Raw genomic sequence first — 20,007 nt, 5'->3', positions numbered from 1 at the left:
TACATAACACTGATAGCATCTGACTGTTGTGATCTGGTAGACGTTATTAAAACAGACAACAGAACGCTTACACTTAGCAGGGGTCGAGCGCCGCTAGCAGAGTGAGTATTCGCCTTACACATGCCCTGATAGTCATACAGTAACACTCTGTGGAAAACACACACACATTAATACATTACATCACATTTACATTAAATTCACATTTTAAAAATAAATCTTCCGAAGGTTTTGATCTTCACACTAGGAAAATGGTTCACTGAAAGGTTCTTTCCATTTTTCCTAGTGTGAAGATCATAGACGAATGTTAAAAGTTCTTCATGGAATCATTAGCCACTTTTCCATCGCTGCCTTGGTAGCGCAAGAATTTGCATGATATAACATGTAAATAGTGACCGTGTTAGAGAGGATGATCAGATATTTCTTTTAATTTTTATTATTAACTAATATTGTACTTGTCCAGCTATAGGAAACTGGCAGCCAGGCAACAGGAAAGTGAGTGGCGACGTCACTACACGCACAGTTCTACCAGTATCATGGTTTCCATAAAAAATATCAAGCAGAACTGTTTTCAACATTGATAGTAAATTAAGAATTCATTCTTAAAATTCCAATTTGTAATCATGTCATGCTGAACCAATCTCAAGTGTAAATATACCTGGAACCAATCCTTACTGTGTTTAGAACTGTTTTGCCCGACGGTGAAAAGGCGGCTAAGCGTTTCGTTCGTAACAAAATAAAAGTTCTCTAACCTTTTAAACATGCCCATTCTCAAGAGCTGTGACATTACCGACCCATCGATTTCCCCCAGAAACCTGCCAACCTACAGATACAGAGAATAGAGAGACTTCAAGACATTGTTATTTATTATTTATTCCACCAGGATCTCTTTCTCGTTCAGGATAGGAACAATGACAGCTCAGAATGAATGCGTCTGTATTAGCTTTAACGCCACATCTTGACTTAACTGTTTGATAAAGCACTGAAATCAAATTTTAAACGTCATTTGGGCCCTGTATGGCTGCAGCCCAACATCAGAGTCAGCGTTTACCGCATCAGCACGCTGAATTATTCAGATAACCTGTGTTATCCCTCCCCTTCTCTAAATTTACCCTGATGATGCACTGTTCTCCTTCTCTCTCTCTCTCTCTCTCTCTCTCTCTCTCTCTCTCTCTCTCTCATAGGACCACTGCTAATGATGGAAAACACCTCATGCATTTATTTATTTATTTATTCATTTCCACAGTCACTTTCCTATGCTGAGTCAGTGGTAAACAGAGCTTTTTTTAAACTGTGTTATTCACAGCACAATGTGTTTATTTAGGAACCGTTTTATTTCATGACTTTTTTTTACTGTGACCTGCTTTCTCAATGGAACCATTTAAACGGCAAAATATATTTTTATTGCGTGTCATTTCCCCATCTTTTTAACAGTTTGGTTTTGTTGTCACTGTCTTCTGTTCTTGTGCTCAGATATTTGTGCATATCTTTATCGTCATTGAACCAGAACGTGACAATCTTAACCTAATTTTCCAGTGATTTACACTACAACACACACACACACACACACACACACACTCACATCCTTGCTTGGTTTTCTATCCCGGTGGGGATTTCAAACTAAATGCACACAGACCCATGGGGACTCTTGTCAAGGTGGGGACCTAAATTGAGGTCCCCATAAGGAAACAAGCTTATAAATCATACAGAATGAGTTTATTTTTTTTATTTTTTTTAATGTAAAATGGGGTAGGGGTTTTAATGTAAAAATGGGGTAATTTTAGGGGTAGGGATAGTGTAAAGGGACAGAATGTGTGTGTGTGTGCACACAGTAAATATGCCTTTAATATCTTCTATATAAAAACATATATATATATATATACTTAATAAATATATACTTAATTCTGGTGTGTACTGGACACTTTTCACAGTCCAATCCCTTAACAGTGGATAAAACGACTTCTTTCCCTACATGTTAGTATACCGTTTAACTCGGAAATGCCTATTTTTGCATCATTACAGATGTTTAGTGGGTTGCAAATGGCATTTTGTGTTGACCTTATCCTGTCACTTTAAGTGCTCTTACATCAGTCTTGTCCTTCGAGATGATGATGAAGCCATTACTGTCAATGACGTAGCAGTTAATGTCCTGTAAACACAAAAAAAGAAAAAGCATTTTGTCACATTGGATTAGTTTGATGGAGGAATGGTGATACATATTTTCACCGATATATCCACAAATGTTCTAGAGACCGAGCACTTATGCATTATTAATACTATATTGTATAATACTCACCGGATTATCAGTACAGCTTAGAGGACAAAGCCCCTCTACACCAGAACACTGTGATAGACAGACATTGACAAAGACAGAGAAACTGAGCATTAAGTTTTGTATATTGTGTAAATTCTCTTGTTTGTATTGAGTACATACATCTGTGTCATTCGCCTGGTGTCCATCCAGATAATAAGCAGCAGTAGTAAAAAAAGGAAAGAAAAAACATTTATTGATATCATATCACTGGCTCAGGACTGATAACTTCAAACTCAACTCATATATCAGATGAAACAGGAACAGGAAAACAATCCTCTCATAAGGACCTGTGAATATTTACAGCAGCTACAGTACTGTTAAAGATCCATAGATCATATCTCAATTTAATTTGGATTAATCTGTATCTAATTGAAGCATTTGAGTGGCCGACTGAGAGATTATTGTTTTCCCGTAAAACATAAATTTACTTAATAATGTCATTAATAGTTTTCGGATCAATATGTTTAATATACACTAGTGTTGATAGAAATGTATAATTTTTTTCAACAAGGATAATGTATCATGATTTCAACAAAAATACTTAGCAGCACATTGTATTTATCATTGATAATAAATTAAGAAATGTTTCTTGAGCAGCAAATCAACATATTAGAAAAATGAAGAAAAAAGCATAAGAGACTTTTTTCAAAAATATATATTTTTTAAAAGTCTAACTAACTTCAAACTTTTGAACAGTTGTAATTTTTCTCATAATATTTTATCTTTAAAATTAAACTTGTTTTTTAAAATCAAAAGTGAATTTATCTGGCTTTAAGGATGATGCACGTGTGTTCTTGCACAAACTAAGCTTGCGTGTGTGTCTCATGTAAAACTATGGCTGAAAATAACCTTGCACAATTTACACAGAGAGGCTGGTCTCTTTTTAACAGCATGCATGTTTCATCTTACAGTGTGTCATGTTCTGCACTGTTGTTAATCATTATGGATTCTGCGCTGTTATTGATCCTTTAAAATTTCCTTAATGGATTTGTATTTTAACATTTCAAACATTTAACAGTTAGAATAATCGCTGTGGTGGCCATAGTTATTGCTGTCAGGAGTGCACAAAGACTCAGTGGTAATGTGCCAGCTGAGGTGGAAGAGCGTTCAGGCATGGAAAATCCCAGGGGTACTAGAAAAAAGGGAGAATGTTCTCCCTGAGGAGGATGTAGAGAGTGATATCACCTCCTCTCCTGATTCTTTTCGAATGCCTTCTGGACTCTTCCACTCCTCTCAACACTTAACATCTCCTGTTTGCATTAGAAATATCAAACAAAAGCCTGTGCTAGGAGTGTCACCGCTAACAGTATTGTGTTTGTTTTCACTTTCCATCAAATGCACAATGTTTAAACAGATAAGACCCATCCGGCCAGTATCGCACACATGCTGGTGTATATCCTTGTGGAGAGAGACATCCTGTTGACATCTGTTAATATAATATATACATAATATATAATATAATATAATATAATATAATATATTAGGGCTTTCAAATAATTAATCGCGATTAATCACATCCAAAATTAAAGTATATATATGTATATATATATATATATATATACACACATGCATGTATATATACAAAATAATTATACACAGTGCACCCACATATATTATGTAAACACAAACTTTTATTTTGGATGCGATTAATCGCGATTAATCGTTTGAAAGCCCTAATATATATATATATATATATATATATATGTGTGTGTGTGTGTGTGTGTGTGTGTGTGTGTGATATATGATATATTAGCTTTAGTACCTGAGTGGCTATGGACCAAAGCCTTTTTTCCAACATCTCAAGAGACACCTGTACACCTATGGCTATGCAGGAAAGAAACACAAAAAGATAAGAAATTTTTTTCGTATTCTAATATTATTATAATATCTCAACTGAAATGCAAAAATGAAGAAATATGTTAGTATAAATGAATATGTAAATAGGACTTAGACTGAGTTTTTTGCCCCTGAAGATTTTTTTCGTTTTTTCTCCGACCCTATTCCGTTCGACTTGCAAATATATAATCCCAGCATGCATCAGTGGGGGTCCATGTACTCTCACAAGCTTAAAAATGCAAATTGTGCTGATATGATATCCCATGCGTAAGTCCCGGTACTTCATATATAACCTCAATCTGTACATCCACGTCCCCCATTAATTGCTGCATTTTACAGAACCAGGTTTTGTTGTTTAATAACCCCAAGTAATTAGTAGGACAGTAAAATTGACGGATCAGATTAAACTGCAGTAAATTGTTCGTTTGAGTAAAAATCTTTTTTAACTTCAATAATTCAGAGAGAGAGAGAGCGAGAGAGAGAGAGAGATGGCCAGAGTAGAAGCATCTATCATACAGAAGCTAATTAATAGATGTGGATAATAAAGAGTCAGAGAGTGGAAGGCAGTGTTGGTAATAGCTGCTCGGGGCAGGGAAGATAGGTAAAAGGGCAGACAATCTCTTAAATGAGTAGACGTGTATTATAAAGCTCTAGACCTAGCAGACATAATAATACTGGAAGATTACAGTCACCATGTCTCATCCAGCATCCTAAAGATTTGGACAACCCTGCAATGAAGATTACCCGAAATAGTGACGAGCGAGCTCGCAGACGGATCCAAGCACAGTTAGAAGTGTGAATGACGGAAGACATGTGACTCCAGCAGAGCAGATAATTCAGTAAATAGCCAGTTTTCTGAGCTTCTGTCATTCTCTTTTCCACACAAACATCCCACACACAAAAACAAACACAATGATGTGATACAGCATGAAACCTCAACCAAACGCTCAGGACGACAACATGGCAAGCAATCAGCCCTACTTAAAATACACAGATTTTACAACTTTATGAGTAAAAACAGAGAAAAAGAATAAGCTATACACCATCAGAGCTTTAAACTCTCCAAAATTACTGTAGATAGATGATAGACTTTATTTAACAACTTTTAATGGATGCATGTGAATATATCTGGGGGGAAAACCCCTTATTCTTGCTCCCTTGTTATGGATGGATGGATGGAGAGAGAGAGAGAGAGGGATGGATGGATCACATGTTGCTATTTAAAGTATGTAAAACAATACCTCGTTAATTAAAAATGAGATTCTTCTGGTCATAATAGTCCGGGGAGTGCCGGGGACTTAACAGTACGCTTTTATGCTTAGCTTAATATGCATTTTCAAATTATAAATTAGATTCAAAATTATGTAAATGTGGTTCATATCTATTTGAATATGACAGAACTAAACTGCAGTGTGTGTGTGTGTGTGATGGCAAACAGAGCAGCGGGGTCTTTACATTGCAGATTATCACGAAGAGCTCAAGGAGCATACGCTAACAGTGAGTCAAAAAAAAAAAAAAAAAAAAAAAAAAACACCCTCTCAATTCCCCCACCTCTCTCTCTCTCTCTGTTGCTTAGGTAACATGATGTCAGCGCAGCCCCTATCGACACCTTGAAGACTCACCACCCAAATATGACACTGTCCTCAACGTGAGCAGCACACAGTATGTACACACCCCCACAAAACACTCTTCATAACATAGAGGGCTTCTGATAAGGAGAGAAATGGCATGGTAAGGATTTAATGGAGCTGTAGTGCTTTTTCTTGTCAATGTCTGGCATGTGAAAGCATGTGGGCGGCACTGAGGTCCTTCTGAAGTACACGGTGCGTTGCAACAGCCCACAACATACTGGAGGTAAACGCTTCTGGTGTCGCAGAATGCTTTTCCTCTTATAAATAGCTGCAATGGCTGAATTTCTTATTTTTTTTTGAGGTGCTGTTGCTGCAGCGTGGCCTGTGTGCCTTTATGCATTATTCAGCACACCAGGCAATTGCAGAAATGTTTGTATACATGGGTGACATTTGGTCCAGTTTGTCTACTTGAACAATGCTGAGTACATGTATGATTATATTCCTGAGCTGATGCATGATGTCAGCACTCTGATGACATCACTGATGGTGATGGCAACATGTGATTGGATCCAAGAGAACAATAATAAGGGTTTTTTTCCTTATAGATCTATCTATCTATCTATCTATCTATCTATCTATCTATCTATCTATCTATCTATCTATCTATCTATCTATCTATCTATCTATCTATCTATCTATCTATCTATCTATCTGTCTATCTATCTATGAGAGAGAAAGAATCAGCTGTTTTCTCTACCCCTCCTCAATCCCCTCATCCCTCACTAATGTTACTATCTTTGACAAGGCTGGCACACGCTTACACTGCACGCCTCACCACATGCACATATGGAGAAAGCAACACACAAACACACACACTTACTCACACAGACATGCGCACCAAAGGCTAGCCTGAGGACAGTATGCGCTTAAGAGACAACCTCCTGACACACACACACACACACACACACACACACACACACTCAAGTGCATTCTGTGGACTCAATATACAAACACAGAGGCGAGTCGATCTGCTGGAAACCACAGATAATTGAAAGACTGGAGCACGCCTCCTCCTCCCCTCTATCTCTTACTCGCTCACTCACTCACACACTCACTCTCTCTCTCTCTGTCATCCTCTCTCTCTGAGCATTACAGCAAGGCATTGCGCAGGATTTAACTCCCCTCCTTCATCTCCTTCTTCTTTATTTTAATCGTTTTTTTTCCTTCCTCCAATCCACCTCTCCTTCTGTGGCAGCCGTTGCTCTTGGCAGCGGAAGGATATTTTCAATTCCACATTGGAGCGTTACGAGAGCTGCTATTCGCTCATTTCTCCCACAACCGTGTGTGTGAGAGAGAGAGACTGTGTGAGCTTGGGGGGGGACGCCGAGAAGGACAGCATCTAAAGACGGTGAGCGAAACACTGTTAACCTATGACACACATATACAAGCACACATTACAATTTGCCTTAGTTATGATTACGTTGTCTGTGCATGATGTCTGCCGAGGGATTTTTTTTGTTTTTTTTTAGACCGACACATTCGCCTGTTGTTTTGGGTTACAGAGCATGATGTCCAGTTTTTTATTTGGACACAAAGGAAATATGTCTGTGTGACCACAGGTGATGTTCTGGAATGCTGCTTTTGAGTGTATTTGAGCATGCATTTGAGTCTCTACAATATGCAATCCTATTAACTCTTGCATATTTATTGTATAAACAGAAGCATTTGTGTAAGTGGTTGGTATGTTTTTACGCATAATGTGTGTGTTGCTTGAATGAGTGTTTATGCGAGCGTGTCTTTGTTTGTGATTCTGCTCTTAATAATTCATCCCCGTGGCCTCCGTGTCTTTGTTTCTAACGTTTCTTCGCTCTGTTCTTGCCGCCGTTGACTTTGATTGCTGCCTTCTCTGTGTGTGTGCATTGGAAAGAAAGAAAAGGGATCAGCAGGACTGGTTCAGAGGTGAACATCTAAAGGGCGTTTCTATTTACTTATGAACACACATGCATAGTTGACCTGTGCATTCACAGGAAGTTGGAATGGCGTGGGGTGAGAAAGTGTGAAATATGTGCTGAACTGGACGTGGAGAGAGATGCTGCTAAAGTGAGAGACTGTTAAGCTACATCACGTGTGAGTGTGCGTGTGTGCTGCATGCTCGGGAGTCAAATGATACAACCCTAAACTAATTATCCTCTCTTCACACACACACTCACATTATCACACCCTCAAACTTGCATGTTCTAGGATCTGTAAAGCGCTGAAAAATATTCACGTGTTGAGCAACTCCAAAAGGTGTTTTCAGAAACTCTCACTCTCTCTCTCACACACTCACACACACACATGCAATATAACCTCTAAATGTCTGCACATTTTTCCACTGTGCCGTTTCAGATGACAGGCTGGTGAATTGGTGTTGCGTTGCGCAAATACGCACACACAGACACACACAGACGCACGCTGTGATGGATGTGGCAGGTGACAAGGCCGAAGTGTCACAGTCTAAGACAGCAGCGGCCATTTTACAGCAAACTGGCCTGGCATAAACAGAAGCAACTTGTAACCTTGTGCTCAATGATCTGAGACGCACACATTCACAGCATTGCGTTACACAACTAGTATTACATAATGGTATGCCGTTATAATAATAATATTCCCCTCTCTGTCATGTGCTGTAAGGGTTTCCGTGTCATATTACTGTACCTCAATTAACCAAATCGCATCTGCAGCGCCGGTTTTACTACTACGGTTTTGTACCCTGGAGAGCTGTATTACAGTAAGCTCCTACTGTATGTATTACAGATGAGTGTGCACTGGGAAAGTTTTTTTTATTGAGTTAATTATTAACTTTTCATCAACACACACCCAGAGTTTGGTTTGTTAAAAAAATGTAAGAACAGTTTGAGACATGTTTGGGAGCACTTTTAAAACTCTGGTCTAGAGGAAACGCATTGACATCTTTTTCATAGTTAAAGTCGACTTAAAATGGAAGTTGCAATAGACTTTTCTTTCCTATTGTGATGAATATCTGAGTCAAACGGCTTCTTGAAAGAGTAAAATGTAAAAATGTTGATTTCGTCCTTTGGGAATGTCGAAGTTAGGCCAAAAAGCGGAAGTTAGGTAGCATTTTAGCACTTCTGGTTCCCTCGCCCTAAAGTCTATGGGTTTTTTGAATGGGTTTTAGCTAAATCGCCTGAAATAAGGTCTGTGGTTAACAAAGCCTCTAAATATTTTCACGTTTTGATCTATGACTTAAAACACAGCAGTTATAACCTGCTTGTGGTTTTTAAAAACTTTATATAGGGTGCTTCTCAATATCCCTCCTCGTCTCCTCGCTCCTCCGTCCTCCATCCTATGACCCGGAAACCGATCGAGCTCAGCCATCTTGATTCTCTAATTGCACCGTGAGGAGTCGAGGATCGAGGAGTGAGGAGGCTTCCAGAGGAGTCATGAGCGAGGATACACATGTAGGCTATCCTATGCGGAACTGTTTTATTGACTAAACGTGACGCACCCGCTTCATAATGTATACATTTTGTATTAACTTGTAAAGATCATCTTGATAGACAAAACGTGTGAGCGTCACAACTCTTTGTTGAACACAGATCTTATTTTTTGCAATTTTCCATAAGTCTATGGGAAAATGCATAGCTTTTTGATCGAGGGAACCCATGCGCCGCTAGTTCCGAGTTGTCCTACAAAGTGACGTCATAACTTCGGTACTATTGATTGGATCGTAGGAAGTTGAACGTTGCTACCTAAATAAAGGCAGATCTGAATGCCAGTTTGCAGTCGCAGTCTGTTGTGGAGAATATTAAGCTCCACCCTCCACCGAGACACATGAAAAGAACAGATGTTGTTTCAAGGGGGTTAATGTTTTTGATGAAAGATTATGAGTATACATGAATAAAAAAAAAAAGATGTATACTGATAAATTATATATAATGAGCACTGAAATATTCTGAATTTTGATTTCATGGAAACTTGGAGCAGGAGATGTAAGCAAAAGTCTCCGTATGATCTCCATTTAATCTCATCTGATGAAAATAATACTAAATATTCAATAATAAAATATTTAAATAGAATTAAAACATCATTCAAGAGCTCTCATATGTGATTTTTCTTCTTGTAGGTTAGAATTTAACTGTATTGTCCATCACTGCACACTACTGGAAAATGTTAACTAGTCTAATAGAATATTGAACAGATTCGAGAAGCATTATGTTGCGAGGTTTGTGTGTTAAAAGTTAATTACTAATTTGATCTTTACTAATTTAAGATGTTTTCCATTGAGCCTAAAGTAGAGAGCACAGAGAAGGAATCAACTTTCACGGGAAGTGAGCTGATTAAAAAAATAAGCTTTGACATGACAGTGATAATGCCGTTGCCAACATGTCAAGGTTTATTTGAGTTTCAACCCCCGAGATACTTATTGGAGGAAAAAAACACAAACCACACAGCTCACACACTCATCTATGCTAAAACGGACAGAAAACTAAGCGTCAAGTTACTGACTATCCTTCAAACTCTCTCTCTGCAGTCTCATCACTGGCCCCGTATCGCTGCCTGTGGAGGCTGGCATCAGGGCCAGCTGATGCCACAGCGAATCTAAGGGCAGCTGCAGTCGTAGAAGCGCAGAAATGCAGCTCAGCACTGCACCTACAGTGGGTCGCAGGAGGAGAGGAAATCCGGACAGTCAAGGTGAGCCCAACTAACACACACACACATTCACTCTTCTGAAGGTGTTGGGCTTTAAGAGGATTTAAGTACCGATTCCATGCATAAAGTTTTAAATGCTTTGTCCAAATATCTAAATTATTTACATTGTTCAATTTCCGAAATCCATCAGTTTGCATTCTGTTTTATTAATGTGTTTGTGGAAAGAAAGGTGGTGTGTGTTGACGTATGTGCCTGTGTGGGTGTGTATAGTGGTATAGAGTCCGGCGTATCACCAGCTGCCCCTGCAACAGATGGATTAGGATGGCTTTAGTTAATGTGTGTCTGATTGAAGATCTGCATGAAGCAATGTAGTGGCAACTCACACATACACAGTTTTGCTGCATTGTCATTGTCATGGTGTAGTGGAAAATATTGACCTGCTATCGGTTTAGAGTCCAACTTAAAATCTCTATGCTATTTATATTTTAAGCCAATACTTATTCTGTATTACTTTCTTTGGGAACACAATGCTTTTTGAAAGAATATCCTAGACCTAGACACTGTTTTCAATTTAATGAAAGTGAAGGTCCAAAAAGACACCATCAAAGACACTATTCAAAGTCTTCTGAAGTCAAAAGCTTGCTTTGTGTGGGGATTTGGGAAAAGCCTAAAATTTTAATTATTTAGTGATTATTTTGACATTCGCACTAGCTCTTGACGCATTCATTAAGAGTTTATGTAATGAATTGTTCTCTTGAATTGGATCCTTTCAATTAATATGATGATCCATTACATAAAACCTGTCTAGACAAGGACAGACCTGGTTGTTGAAATCAATTGTTCACTGGAGAAAAATAACAGCTTTAATAAAAAACAGACTACTATAGAGTATAGAATATAGAGCAAAGAGAATATAAGTAACTACTTTTATGGTGCTTTTGTGTCTTTTCTGTAAAGCTGAAGTCCCCATTTATTGTCATTGCATAGAAAGAAGCAACCAACACTTATTTTTCTTTTGCATTACAGCAATCTCCATTATTTATTCTGAAAATCGGAGATCTGCTTTTAAAATGAGCAAATCCAGTAGGGTTAAAAAAAAGAGGTAGCCATCATAAAATTCAAGATGAAATATGAATGTAGGCACAAAATAGACATTCATCCTATTTTTAATCTAGGTCCACTCACAAGGAGATTTCCATTCTCACCACTTACATAAAGTCAGTCTCTGTGGTTTTCAACGGCGTTCTGAACACATAGGGAACAAAACAGAGAACGAACATTGTGTTTCAATGTCAGCAGCCAGTCATATGCCTATCCTGACACATTTTGTTCTCAGCCAAACAGAATAACGGATGAGAGAAGAAAGGGATATACTGGAAATTGAAGGTTGACAGGCCAAAACAGCAATTCTAGAATAATTCACAACTACATAGTTTAGAAGGACAGATTAATTATTGAGATTACACAGAATTGTGTGAGTGAGTATTAGAGAGAGCGTGTGTTCATGATGATTGTGTGTGTCTCTCATTACAAAGGGATCAGGGTGTTGAGGCTGGTCAGGATCAGATATCCGAGTGCTGTAACTGCATCTGTCTGCACTTAAATTGCCAAACACTCACACACACACACACACACACACACCCACACGTTCAACGAGACAACTGGGATCTCAATGTTTAAACTGTCATATCCATTGATAGCGTAGATTGTCTCAGACACAGAAACATTGCACCCCACCTCTGTTGCATAAAAGAGAGAAGTGACAAACAGTTGGCAAATGTTTGCTTTTATGGCAGAGCAGAGGACGTTCTCTGTTTAACTCTGAGCAGAGGACGTTCTCTGTTTAACTCCGTAAGATAAACTTTTTAGGTTCTTTAGGTAGAACTGCAGTTGCAATTATCCAACAACAAAGATATGGGAAGCATTTTCTCATACCTGTTAAGATTTATTTTACTATCATGTGCACTGTTTTTAACTGCTAACTTTAACCCTATTGGAATAGACCTGCAGGGTTTGAAGAGTCCAGTAACCCAATTGATCTATGGCTAAGCCACGCCCCCTCCACTCACTCGGACAAACAGTCAACATTCGGGGACAGGCGCTTTGGCAGCTGTCACAGTAGGAGACATTTCACAGGAGGCAAATGGTGATTTTTGGAGACAGAAAGATAATATACCATATCGCAGTCACCTAAAAGACCTTAACTATGCATTGGAGGGTTATATTAATAATTTTATTGTTGAGAAGGTCGATGAAAAGCTTCATCTCCTGGCAAAAATGTACAGGTCACAGTGTAAAGGTGATAAACCGCATATCGTTGCCATCACCGTTTGGTGCTACAGTATTTACGTGAATCATTCAGCACAAAGTTGTTAACATTTGTTGAGATATACAAATCTACATTCACACTCATATTCAATTAAACTAATATAAGTTTGATGTCATGATTTCAAATGTGTGTCGTGTGTCTCATTGACTTTCAGTAAAAAAAAAAACAAGTTACATTTGGGTGTTTTCCTCACACAAAGCAACTGCATGGTTTCAGAAGACCTTTTGACTGAATTAGCATACAAGTGATATTAACTTTTTTTTTTGGTGGTGCGTTTGTTGTAATTTTTGGAGCAGTTTGGTCATGCAGTATACTTATTTTGTGTTCTAAGGAGAAAGAAAGTCATTGAGTTTTGAAAAGACATGCAGGTGAATACGTCATACAATAGTCAAAACACATCCTGCGCAAAAACATCCTGAAGGTGCTGCGACACAGACAGTAGCTACTTTCAGCGAGTGCATCAAAAATACTGCTATGTCTACAGGTTTGTTTGTAGGTTCACATAAGCTCCAGTTTAAACCAGTGTGGTTGGAGCGGAAGCCACAGGTTAAGTTGTGTTGAGCACTGGTCTCCTTTATTAAACACTGTACATATTTTTCACATTGGCATTAAATGAACACCTTTCACATCTTTGTCAACTCTTTTAATCGATAAATACTTCTCTTTTTTTCTTCATTCACACAGGTCTGCTAGGTGTGCTGAGTGTGTGTGCTACGTTTCTGCAGTTATGCTCTGGCTGTCCTTCAGAGTGTGTGTGTAACTCACTGGAGGCTAACTGCAGTGGGCGGAGTCTAGTATCTGTGCCCGCTCTCACTTCTCTCCCGGAGGGCACACATACCCTCTTTCTGGCCAATAACCGCCTCTCCTCCCTGCCCGTCTCGGCCTTTGCCAATCTGAGCACCTTTGAGAGCCTCGACCTGTCCAACAACTATCTGGACAACCTGCCTTCCAGACTGTTCCGTGAGCTGAGTAACCTGAGCGATTTGAGTTTGCGTAACAACAGCCTAACGGTTTTGGATCGGGAGTTATTTCGTGGCCTGACCCAGCTACGGAGGCTGGATCTGTCCCTGAACGGCTTGGCCGCTGTGCCGCTGGGCCTGCTGGATGAGCTGCAGGGGCTCACCTGGCTCTCCTTGGCTGGGAACAGACTTCACGCCCTGGAGAGAGCCACATTTGAGCCTCTCGTCAACCTTCAGCACCTGGAGCTGGGCATAAACCCCTGGGAGTGTGACTGCAACCTGAGAGACTTCAAACACTGGATGGAGTGGCTAATATACAGAGGTGAGCGTAGTGTTTTTATTCTCTGGAGGTGTAAAAACACGTAATTTGAGCAATAAGCCACAAGAGGCTGTAGGTTACAAGGATTTTACCATAAGTAAGGTGTGTTCTTTGGCACAATCCAAAGTGGACTGCCTTGACAACAGCAGTATGATAATAGACATCAGTGTTCAATTAATAATTAAACCTTTTAATATTTAAAATCTGAATAAATTATTCTTCCATCAAGTAATATATTTCAACTTTATCGAATTACTGTATTGCATTAAAATGTAATGTACAATCATGTAAATTGCATGTTTATTGGCATTTTGCAAGGGCTATAAACCACTGAGAATTATCTGTTTTAAAAGAGGTTTATTAAGCCTCTTAACAGATGGAGCTGTAACCTAATGGTAAGTGCATGTACTCCAGACTTATTGTAGGAAATGTACCCACTCTCTCCTTAATAATTTCCATCTTTTGTCTACCACTGGCAATGAAATGTGGCAAAACCCCAACAATAATTGTGAAGCAGAGCTTCAAATTCTCCATACCTCTCACTTTCTATTTTTCTCTGTCCGTCTCAATCCTTCTACTCTGAGTCAGAGAAACTCATTTAATTCTGTTTCAGAGCAGCTTTGAGAGGGAGGGGGATTTGAAACAGACATAAGAGGCTGAGTCACAAAGCTTTTAGTGTGTGAGAAAGAGACTCCAGTCATGGTGGGCTCTGGGTCTCTCTTGCTTTGTTCCAATACCTAGTGAGCTGCCTACAGATGTGGCATATAAGGCAACCATAATACTTTCTTGACCTTACTTAAACTACCTTCCAAAATACTTTGTTTTGACCAACTTCAGGCAGCATTGCATGTTCATGGAGATCCCACGATGCATCAAACTTTTGAAGGAAATTATAAAAAAATAACATTATATACAGTGTTGGTGGTAACTCATTACATGTTTTTTGCAAGTAACTAGTAAAGTAACATTACTTTTAAATTCAGAAGCAAACGTCTGTAATTTTTCAAATAAGTAAAGCAAGTAAGTGTAGAGGTGCTATGTAAACATGATGGTTATTGTAGTTCTAGACTAATTTTGAGCAATGCATTTACTCATGTCACTTGCACAAAAAACAGATTCAGTTTTCCTCAATGAATAAAAACTAAAATGCAAACTCAGAATACGCAAACGTGCAATAATCAATGTTAAATTAAACAAACGTTCTTTAATTTCACTTTCTTAACTAATGTTTTTAATGCTGACCTTCGATGCTTTAATTCAACCATAGAAATAAGAAAAAAAAGGCTTTAGATAAACATCACATTTGTGTTTGATTTTTTTTTGTTTGTTTTTATTGCTTAAGAGTGAAATTTCTTCTCCTGTGTCCTATTCTTCTGCAATCCAGAATGGCAGCACAGCGGAAAGGTTTGTTTGAGCTGTGCCCTCTACTGTACAGGTGTGAATTTGCATTTCCCTCAGTCTGAGGCTTATTCATTTCACTTTTGGTGTGAAAGGGCTTTAACATTTGAAAAACAAACAAGCAAGCCCAGCCCAGATGAGAAAAAGTAACATAACTTTCCATAAAAAATAGCACAATTTTTTAGGAAGTAATACAGTTTTGCAATGCATTACTTTAACATTATATATCATTCGGTAATTCTAAAATATTCTGAAATAATTCAAGAAAAAAAAATATATATTGTACCCCAAATTTGTTTGTACTGTGTGTTTTATGCATATTGGATCATTGCACCATTAGCTGTGTGATTTGTAATGGATTAGTGCACTATTCTTGAGATGCCAATTACAAGCTATTTTAAAATCAACTACCCTGTACAGAATTATATTTGTATGGCATGTGGAGTTGCTGCCTATGCACTTCAAATTAGTCACTCCATGACAGTTAGCATGTTGCCTATGTAGGCAGTGTGGCAAATCACTAGGTTTTGGAACAGAGCTTCTGTATGCATGTCAGGCTTTTTAATTATACGCCAGCTACCACTCTTTCTCTCAAACAAACACACACGCACATTGAAGTGGGCTTCTGACCCTCCTGGCTTTGCGGTGCTATTTTGGAGGGCTTGAAGCCACCATTTAAATTCATTAGAGGTTACTATTGTTTAGCTTAGAGAGTATTATTTTTGATTTATCTTTCTCTATTGCTTTCTGTCGTAGGCGGTTATGTTGATGCCGTTGAGTGTACGCTTCCGAAGGACTTAAGGGGCCGTGACATCAGGGGTGTTCCCGTGGAGATGTTCAACTACTGTCTGCAATTGGAGGATGAGAATGGGGGCGGGGCTGGGAGCAAAGGTGGATCTCCACCATGTTTTCGCGGGACACCCACTCCATCGTCCGAAGGTGCTGTGGTGCGTACGGAGGCAGAGCTACCAGACTGTGTGAAGCAGCGTTATCGGCCGGTCAGTGTTCGCAGGGCGATCGGCACAGTAGTGATCGCTGGTGTGGTCTGTGGAATCGTGTGCATTATGATGGTAGCTGCCGCAGCATACGGCTGCATATATGCCTCTCTAATGGCAAAATACCAGCGAGAGCTAAAGAAGAGGCAGCCATTGATGGGCGACGCAGAGGCAGAAGGCGACTCGGAGGATAAACAGATCTCATCAGTTGCATAGGGGAATGGGGGAGAGATTCAGAGTTCAGAGGTCATTCACAAATATAAAGAATCCTTTACTGGTTGGTTGGTGCCCAGTAGAGGATTTATAATCCCTGTTTCCTGTTTCTCTGTCCTTCTTAAGACTCTATCTGACTCTCAGACTTACACTTTACTCAATCGCTAAACTTTGGCCTACTGTATGACCTATTTGCCCCAGGAAATGAGGGACCACTCAGCACTTTAGAACTCCCCCACCCTCCTCCCATTGTTGAGAGGATCTCAGCAGAGGAGGCGTGGATGCAACTGTTCACAGTTCCTGAATCCTGATGTTTCTAGAGGATAACGTGCTCTCATTAGCATTTGCCTCTGTAGCAGCCTAGCTATCAATCCAAACCTACAATCATAACCCTCAACACTAATCCCAACCCCAATCCTAGACCTTTAACTCTAATCCTAACCCTCACAAACCCTAACCCTACCCTTCAATACCAATCCTAATCCTTACCATAAACGTCCATCACTAATCCAACCATCACCTCCAACACTTTGTTGCCAATAACACTCATTATAATCGATGCTGTCTACAGTGGATACATTCCAATGCATTGCACCGAGTCACAGACCATAATCGGATGCCTAGATTTCTGAGATACTACATGCGCTTGCTCTGCTTCCGGCAAAAGGACAATTTGATTTGGAAAATTCACTTTTAAGTTTCCAGTGTAGGCAGCCTCAAGCCGTTGCAGCATCAGTGTAGACATGGTGTAATCTTAAACTTCTGACTCTACTCCCAAAATTAAACCCATAACACAAATCATTATCCTTAACATAAACCTCCATCAATAATCTGAACCCCTAATCCTCAATATCCATCACTATACCTGTACCTAATCACCAACTCTAACTCTAATCTGACCCCCAACCCTAAACCTCCAACACTTACAATTACCCTCCATCATGCCCCTGGTTTCACAGACAAGGCCTAGTCTCAGACTAAAATGCATGTTTGAGGTGTTATAACTGAAATCAACTTGCACTGATATTTCTTAAAAAAAATGTCAGTGCCATTGTTTTGTCTCAGGATGCACACCAGTTTTTTTTTTGAACATTATACCATATAAACTACTTAATTGCCATAATTGAACTAGGGCTAATACTGGCTTTGTCTGTGAAATGTACTCTAACCTAAACCTCCATAACTTATCCTAACCCACAACTCTATCCCACTAACCTAAACCCATAGCTCTAAACCATAAACCCTACCCTTACCATAAACCTCCATCACTAATATGAACCCCAAGTCTAAAACTCCTGCCATCGCAAATCCAAAGAACTCTTACGCTACCCCTTCAACTCTTATCCAAACCCAAACATTAAACCCCCAATCCAAATCCCACTACCAACTCTAATTTGAACCCTTAACCCTACCCCAGTGTGAACTGAACATCATAACCCCCACATATCACATTCGAAATATTCCCACCTTATTTATCAGCTATAATATATTCTGTGCAATGTGACGTGACCCCAGTTTTATGTTTTTAAGTGTGCGTTTTGTCCTTTGTATCGTGTAATAATTTGTGTCGATAACATTGTTTACGGTTTGTTGTTTCTCCATGTTCATCTCTAGAGTTCAGACATGTTTTTGTAAGACTAGAAGAATCCAGCCCTGGCGTCTATCGTGAAGTGTCTTGAAGTATTGTGAAGTCAAGTGCTAATATAGAGCAGGCTGATGACTCTGTTGATGTTAGTGGAGGGTGGCAGATTGTGGCTATTGGAACGGTTAATTACACCTTGGTGGCTAAAGAAGCACAGTGATAACTACCCTCTAAACAAAAAAACAGAAAGGCAATAGATGAGAGGGAAATAAACCTTACATTTATTAAGATAGACTTTTTCTGTGCAATATAAATCAATGTCTTTGTTGATCTGTTGTTTAATTCTGGACTAGGATGTCATAGCTGATTTAGTCTGATCTTTTCTCTTGGGCTGGCAATGGAGGAGAATCGATTGAGTCTGTGTGATCAATTTTCTGCTTGTGGACCAATTTGCACATTTCGCTTTTCCTTGAGGCCAGATGTTGTTTAGACTAAATAATTCAGATAAATTTTACTTGGGCTTTCAGAAGCCCACAGATATAAGCTTTTCTGCGGCAATCAGCCTCAGCAACTGGTCGAAAAATTAAAATATAGACAGTCAGAAACTTGCTGCACACTGTTAATGTGAACCAGCATATTTTCTTTCCTCAGTATTATTGAAAATTTAGAAATGGATTATAATATCAAGAGTAACGTCGTCATTGGGTGTTTTGCACAATGCTGCCATCTATAGGAAGGATGTGCAGTAGGCACATGGGTGTGGAGCAAATATCACACCACCTCATCTGGATTTAAGAGATGCTCTTCTGCTGTAACTATAGCAACAATCTTTCCTACACACTATTCATTACCAATGCAAATTACTGGTAAGGTTGCTGGCAAAAAAAAAATGTAAATCAAAGTGTAACAACTAATTTGTGTGCAAATACCCACACCAGCAGTTAAGCATCTCTGACGTTTATCTGTGTGTTCAATGATATTTGCAGCCATATTCTGAGTATATATAAGTACAGATATACATTTATTCAAAAGTATGTTGAATATATGTATCTATTTTAATCTGTGTCTTACAAATTATTTATGATCAATAACTTGATAGCAAAAAAATGAGTATACTTTTCCCTGTGTTTCCTGTGAAAACTCCTTTTGTAGAGGAACTCCTAAAAATTCTCCATAAGAGAATTCAGAGAAAACTCATGAATTATTAATTAGAGGGGTTTTGTCTAATGATTGCAGTAATGTATTCTCTTGCCATTAGGTCGAATTTTATACAGCATGTGTCATGAGCCTGTACTCTGCACGGGGCAACAAAACACATACCCTGTATCCTCCGTTATGTAAAAAGAAAAGACGAAAGCACTTTTGCCACTGGTGGACTAATACTTTCCCGTCAAATAGCACTTATTGCGAATAATCTCAAAAGTGAGCACATGCTTGTTTATTGACTGTCAGCAAATATGCCAGTGAAAATGAAGGGCGGTATATAAATGAGCAATGACTCTGCTGAGGTGTGTTTACTCTCGGTCCTGGCCTTACATTTAAGAGCAGGGACACCACACACACACACACTTCACTACACACTTTGTAAATCCCATTGGATTGATGAAAGGAAAGGATTTGCCCATTTGACTGAGCTGAAAGCATCTTCAAGATCTTTATAAAGTTCTGGTTTAATATCTTCTAGCTTATTGATGTGACCCTTTCTTCACTTGACCTTTTTTCTAAGACTGATATAAGATCCTACTTTATATTTTCGCTTGATGAAAATCAGTTTGAAATATGATTTGTGATCTGTGATATATTTCTGTGTTAAAAATGAATAAAGAATGTATTTCTGTAAA

The 20,007-nt window shown here is 38.9% G+C and overlaps 2 protein-coding genes across 3 annotated transcripts in view; one reads left to right on the top strand and one right to left on the bottom strand.

The window, feature by feature from the left end:
- cacna2d4a (calcium voltage-gated channel auxiliary subunit alpha2delta 4a) overlaps window positions 1-20,007 on the bottom strand; it is a 36,564-nt gene that overhangs the window by 3,848 nt on the left and 12,709 nt on the right. The window contains exons 28-33 of the mRNA XM_039668268.2: window positions 4,074-4,135; window positions 2,432-2,446; window positions 2,294-2,341; window positions 2,084-2,146; window positions 750-820; window positions 72-147 (exon numbers count right to left, since the gene is read on the bottom strand). Of these exons, the coding sequence (XP_039524202.2) occupies window positions 72-147; window positions 750-820; window positions 2,084-2,146; window positions 2,294-2,341; window positions 2,432-2,446; window positions 4,074-4,135 (335 nt within the window). The remainder of the gene's footprint in view (window positions 1-71; window positions 148-749; window positions 821-2,083; window positions 2,147-2,293; window positions 2,342-2,431; window positions 2,447-4,073; window positions 4,136-20,007) is intronic.
- Window positions 1-20,007, top strand: part of lrtm2a (leucine rich repeat transmembrane protein 2a) — a 25,542-nt gene extending 5,535 nt beyond the window's left edge. The window contains exons 3-6 of one of the 2 annotated variants that reach the window (XM_089126715.1): window positions 5,724-5,809; window positions 10,253-10,413; window positions 13,385-13,981; window positions 16,133-20,007. In XM_089126715.1, the coding sequence (XP_088982841.1) occupies window positions 10,353-10,413; window positions 13,385-13,981; window positions 16,133-16,587 (1,113 nt within the window). In that variant the 5' untranslated portion in view covers window positions 5,724-5,809; window positions 10,253-10,352 and the 3' untranslated portion in view covers window positions 16,588-20,007. Of the gene's footprint in view, window positions 1-5,723; window positions 5,810-6,518; window positions 7,127-10,252; window positions 10,414-13,384; window positions 13,982-16,132 lie in introns of those variants that run through there. The other variant, XM_039668278.2, reaches the window with a different exon arrangement.

The sequence above is a fragment of the Pimephales promelas genome, chromosome 24 (genome assembly GCF_988280905.1).
Source record: "Pimephales promelas chromosome 24, fPimPro1.hap1.1, whole genome shotgun sequence".
Classification (NCBI taxonomy): Eukaryota; Metazoa; Chordata; class Actinopteri; order Cypriniformes; family Leuciscidae; genus Pimephales; species Pimephales promelas.
Note: the sequence above shows the minus strand (reverse complement) of the source record. Positions and strands in the feature narration are given on the sequence as shown.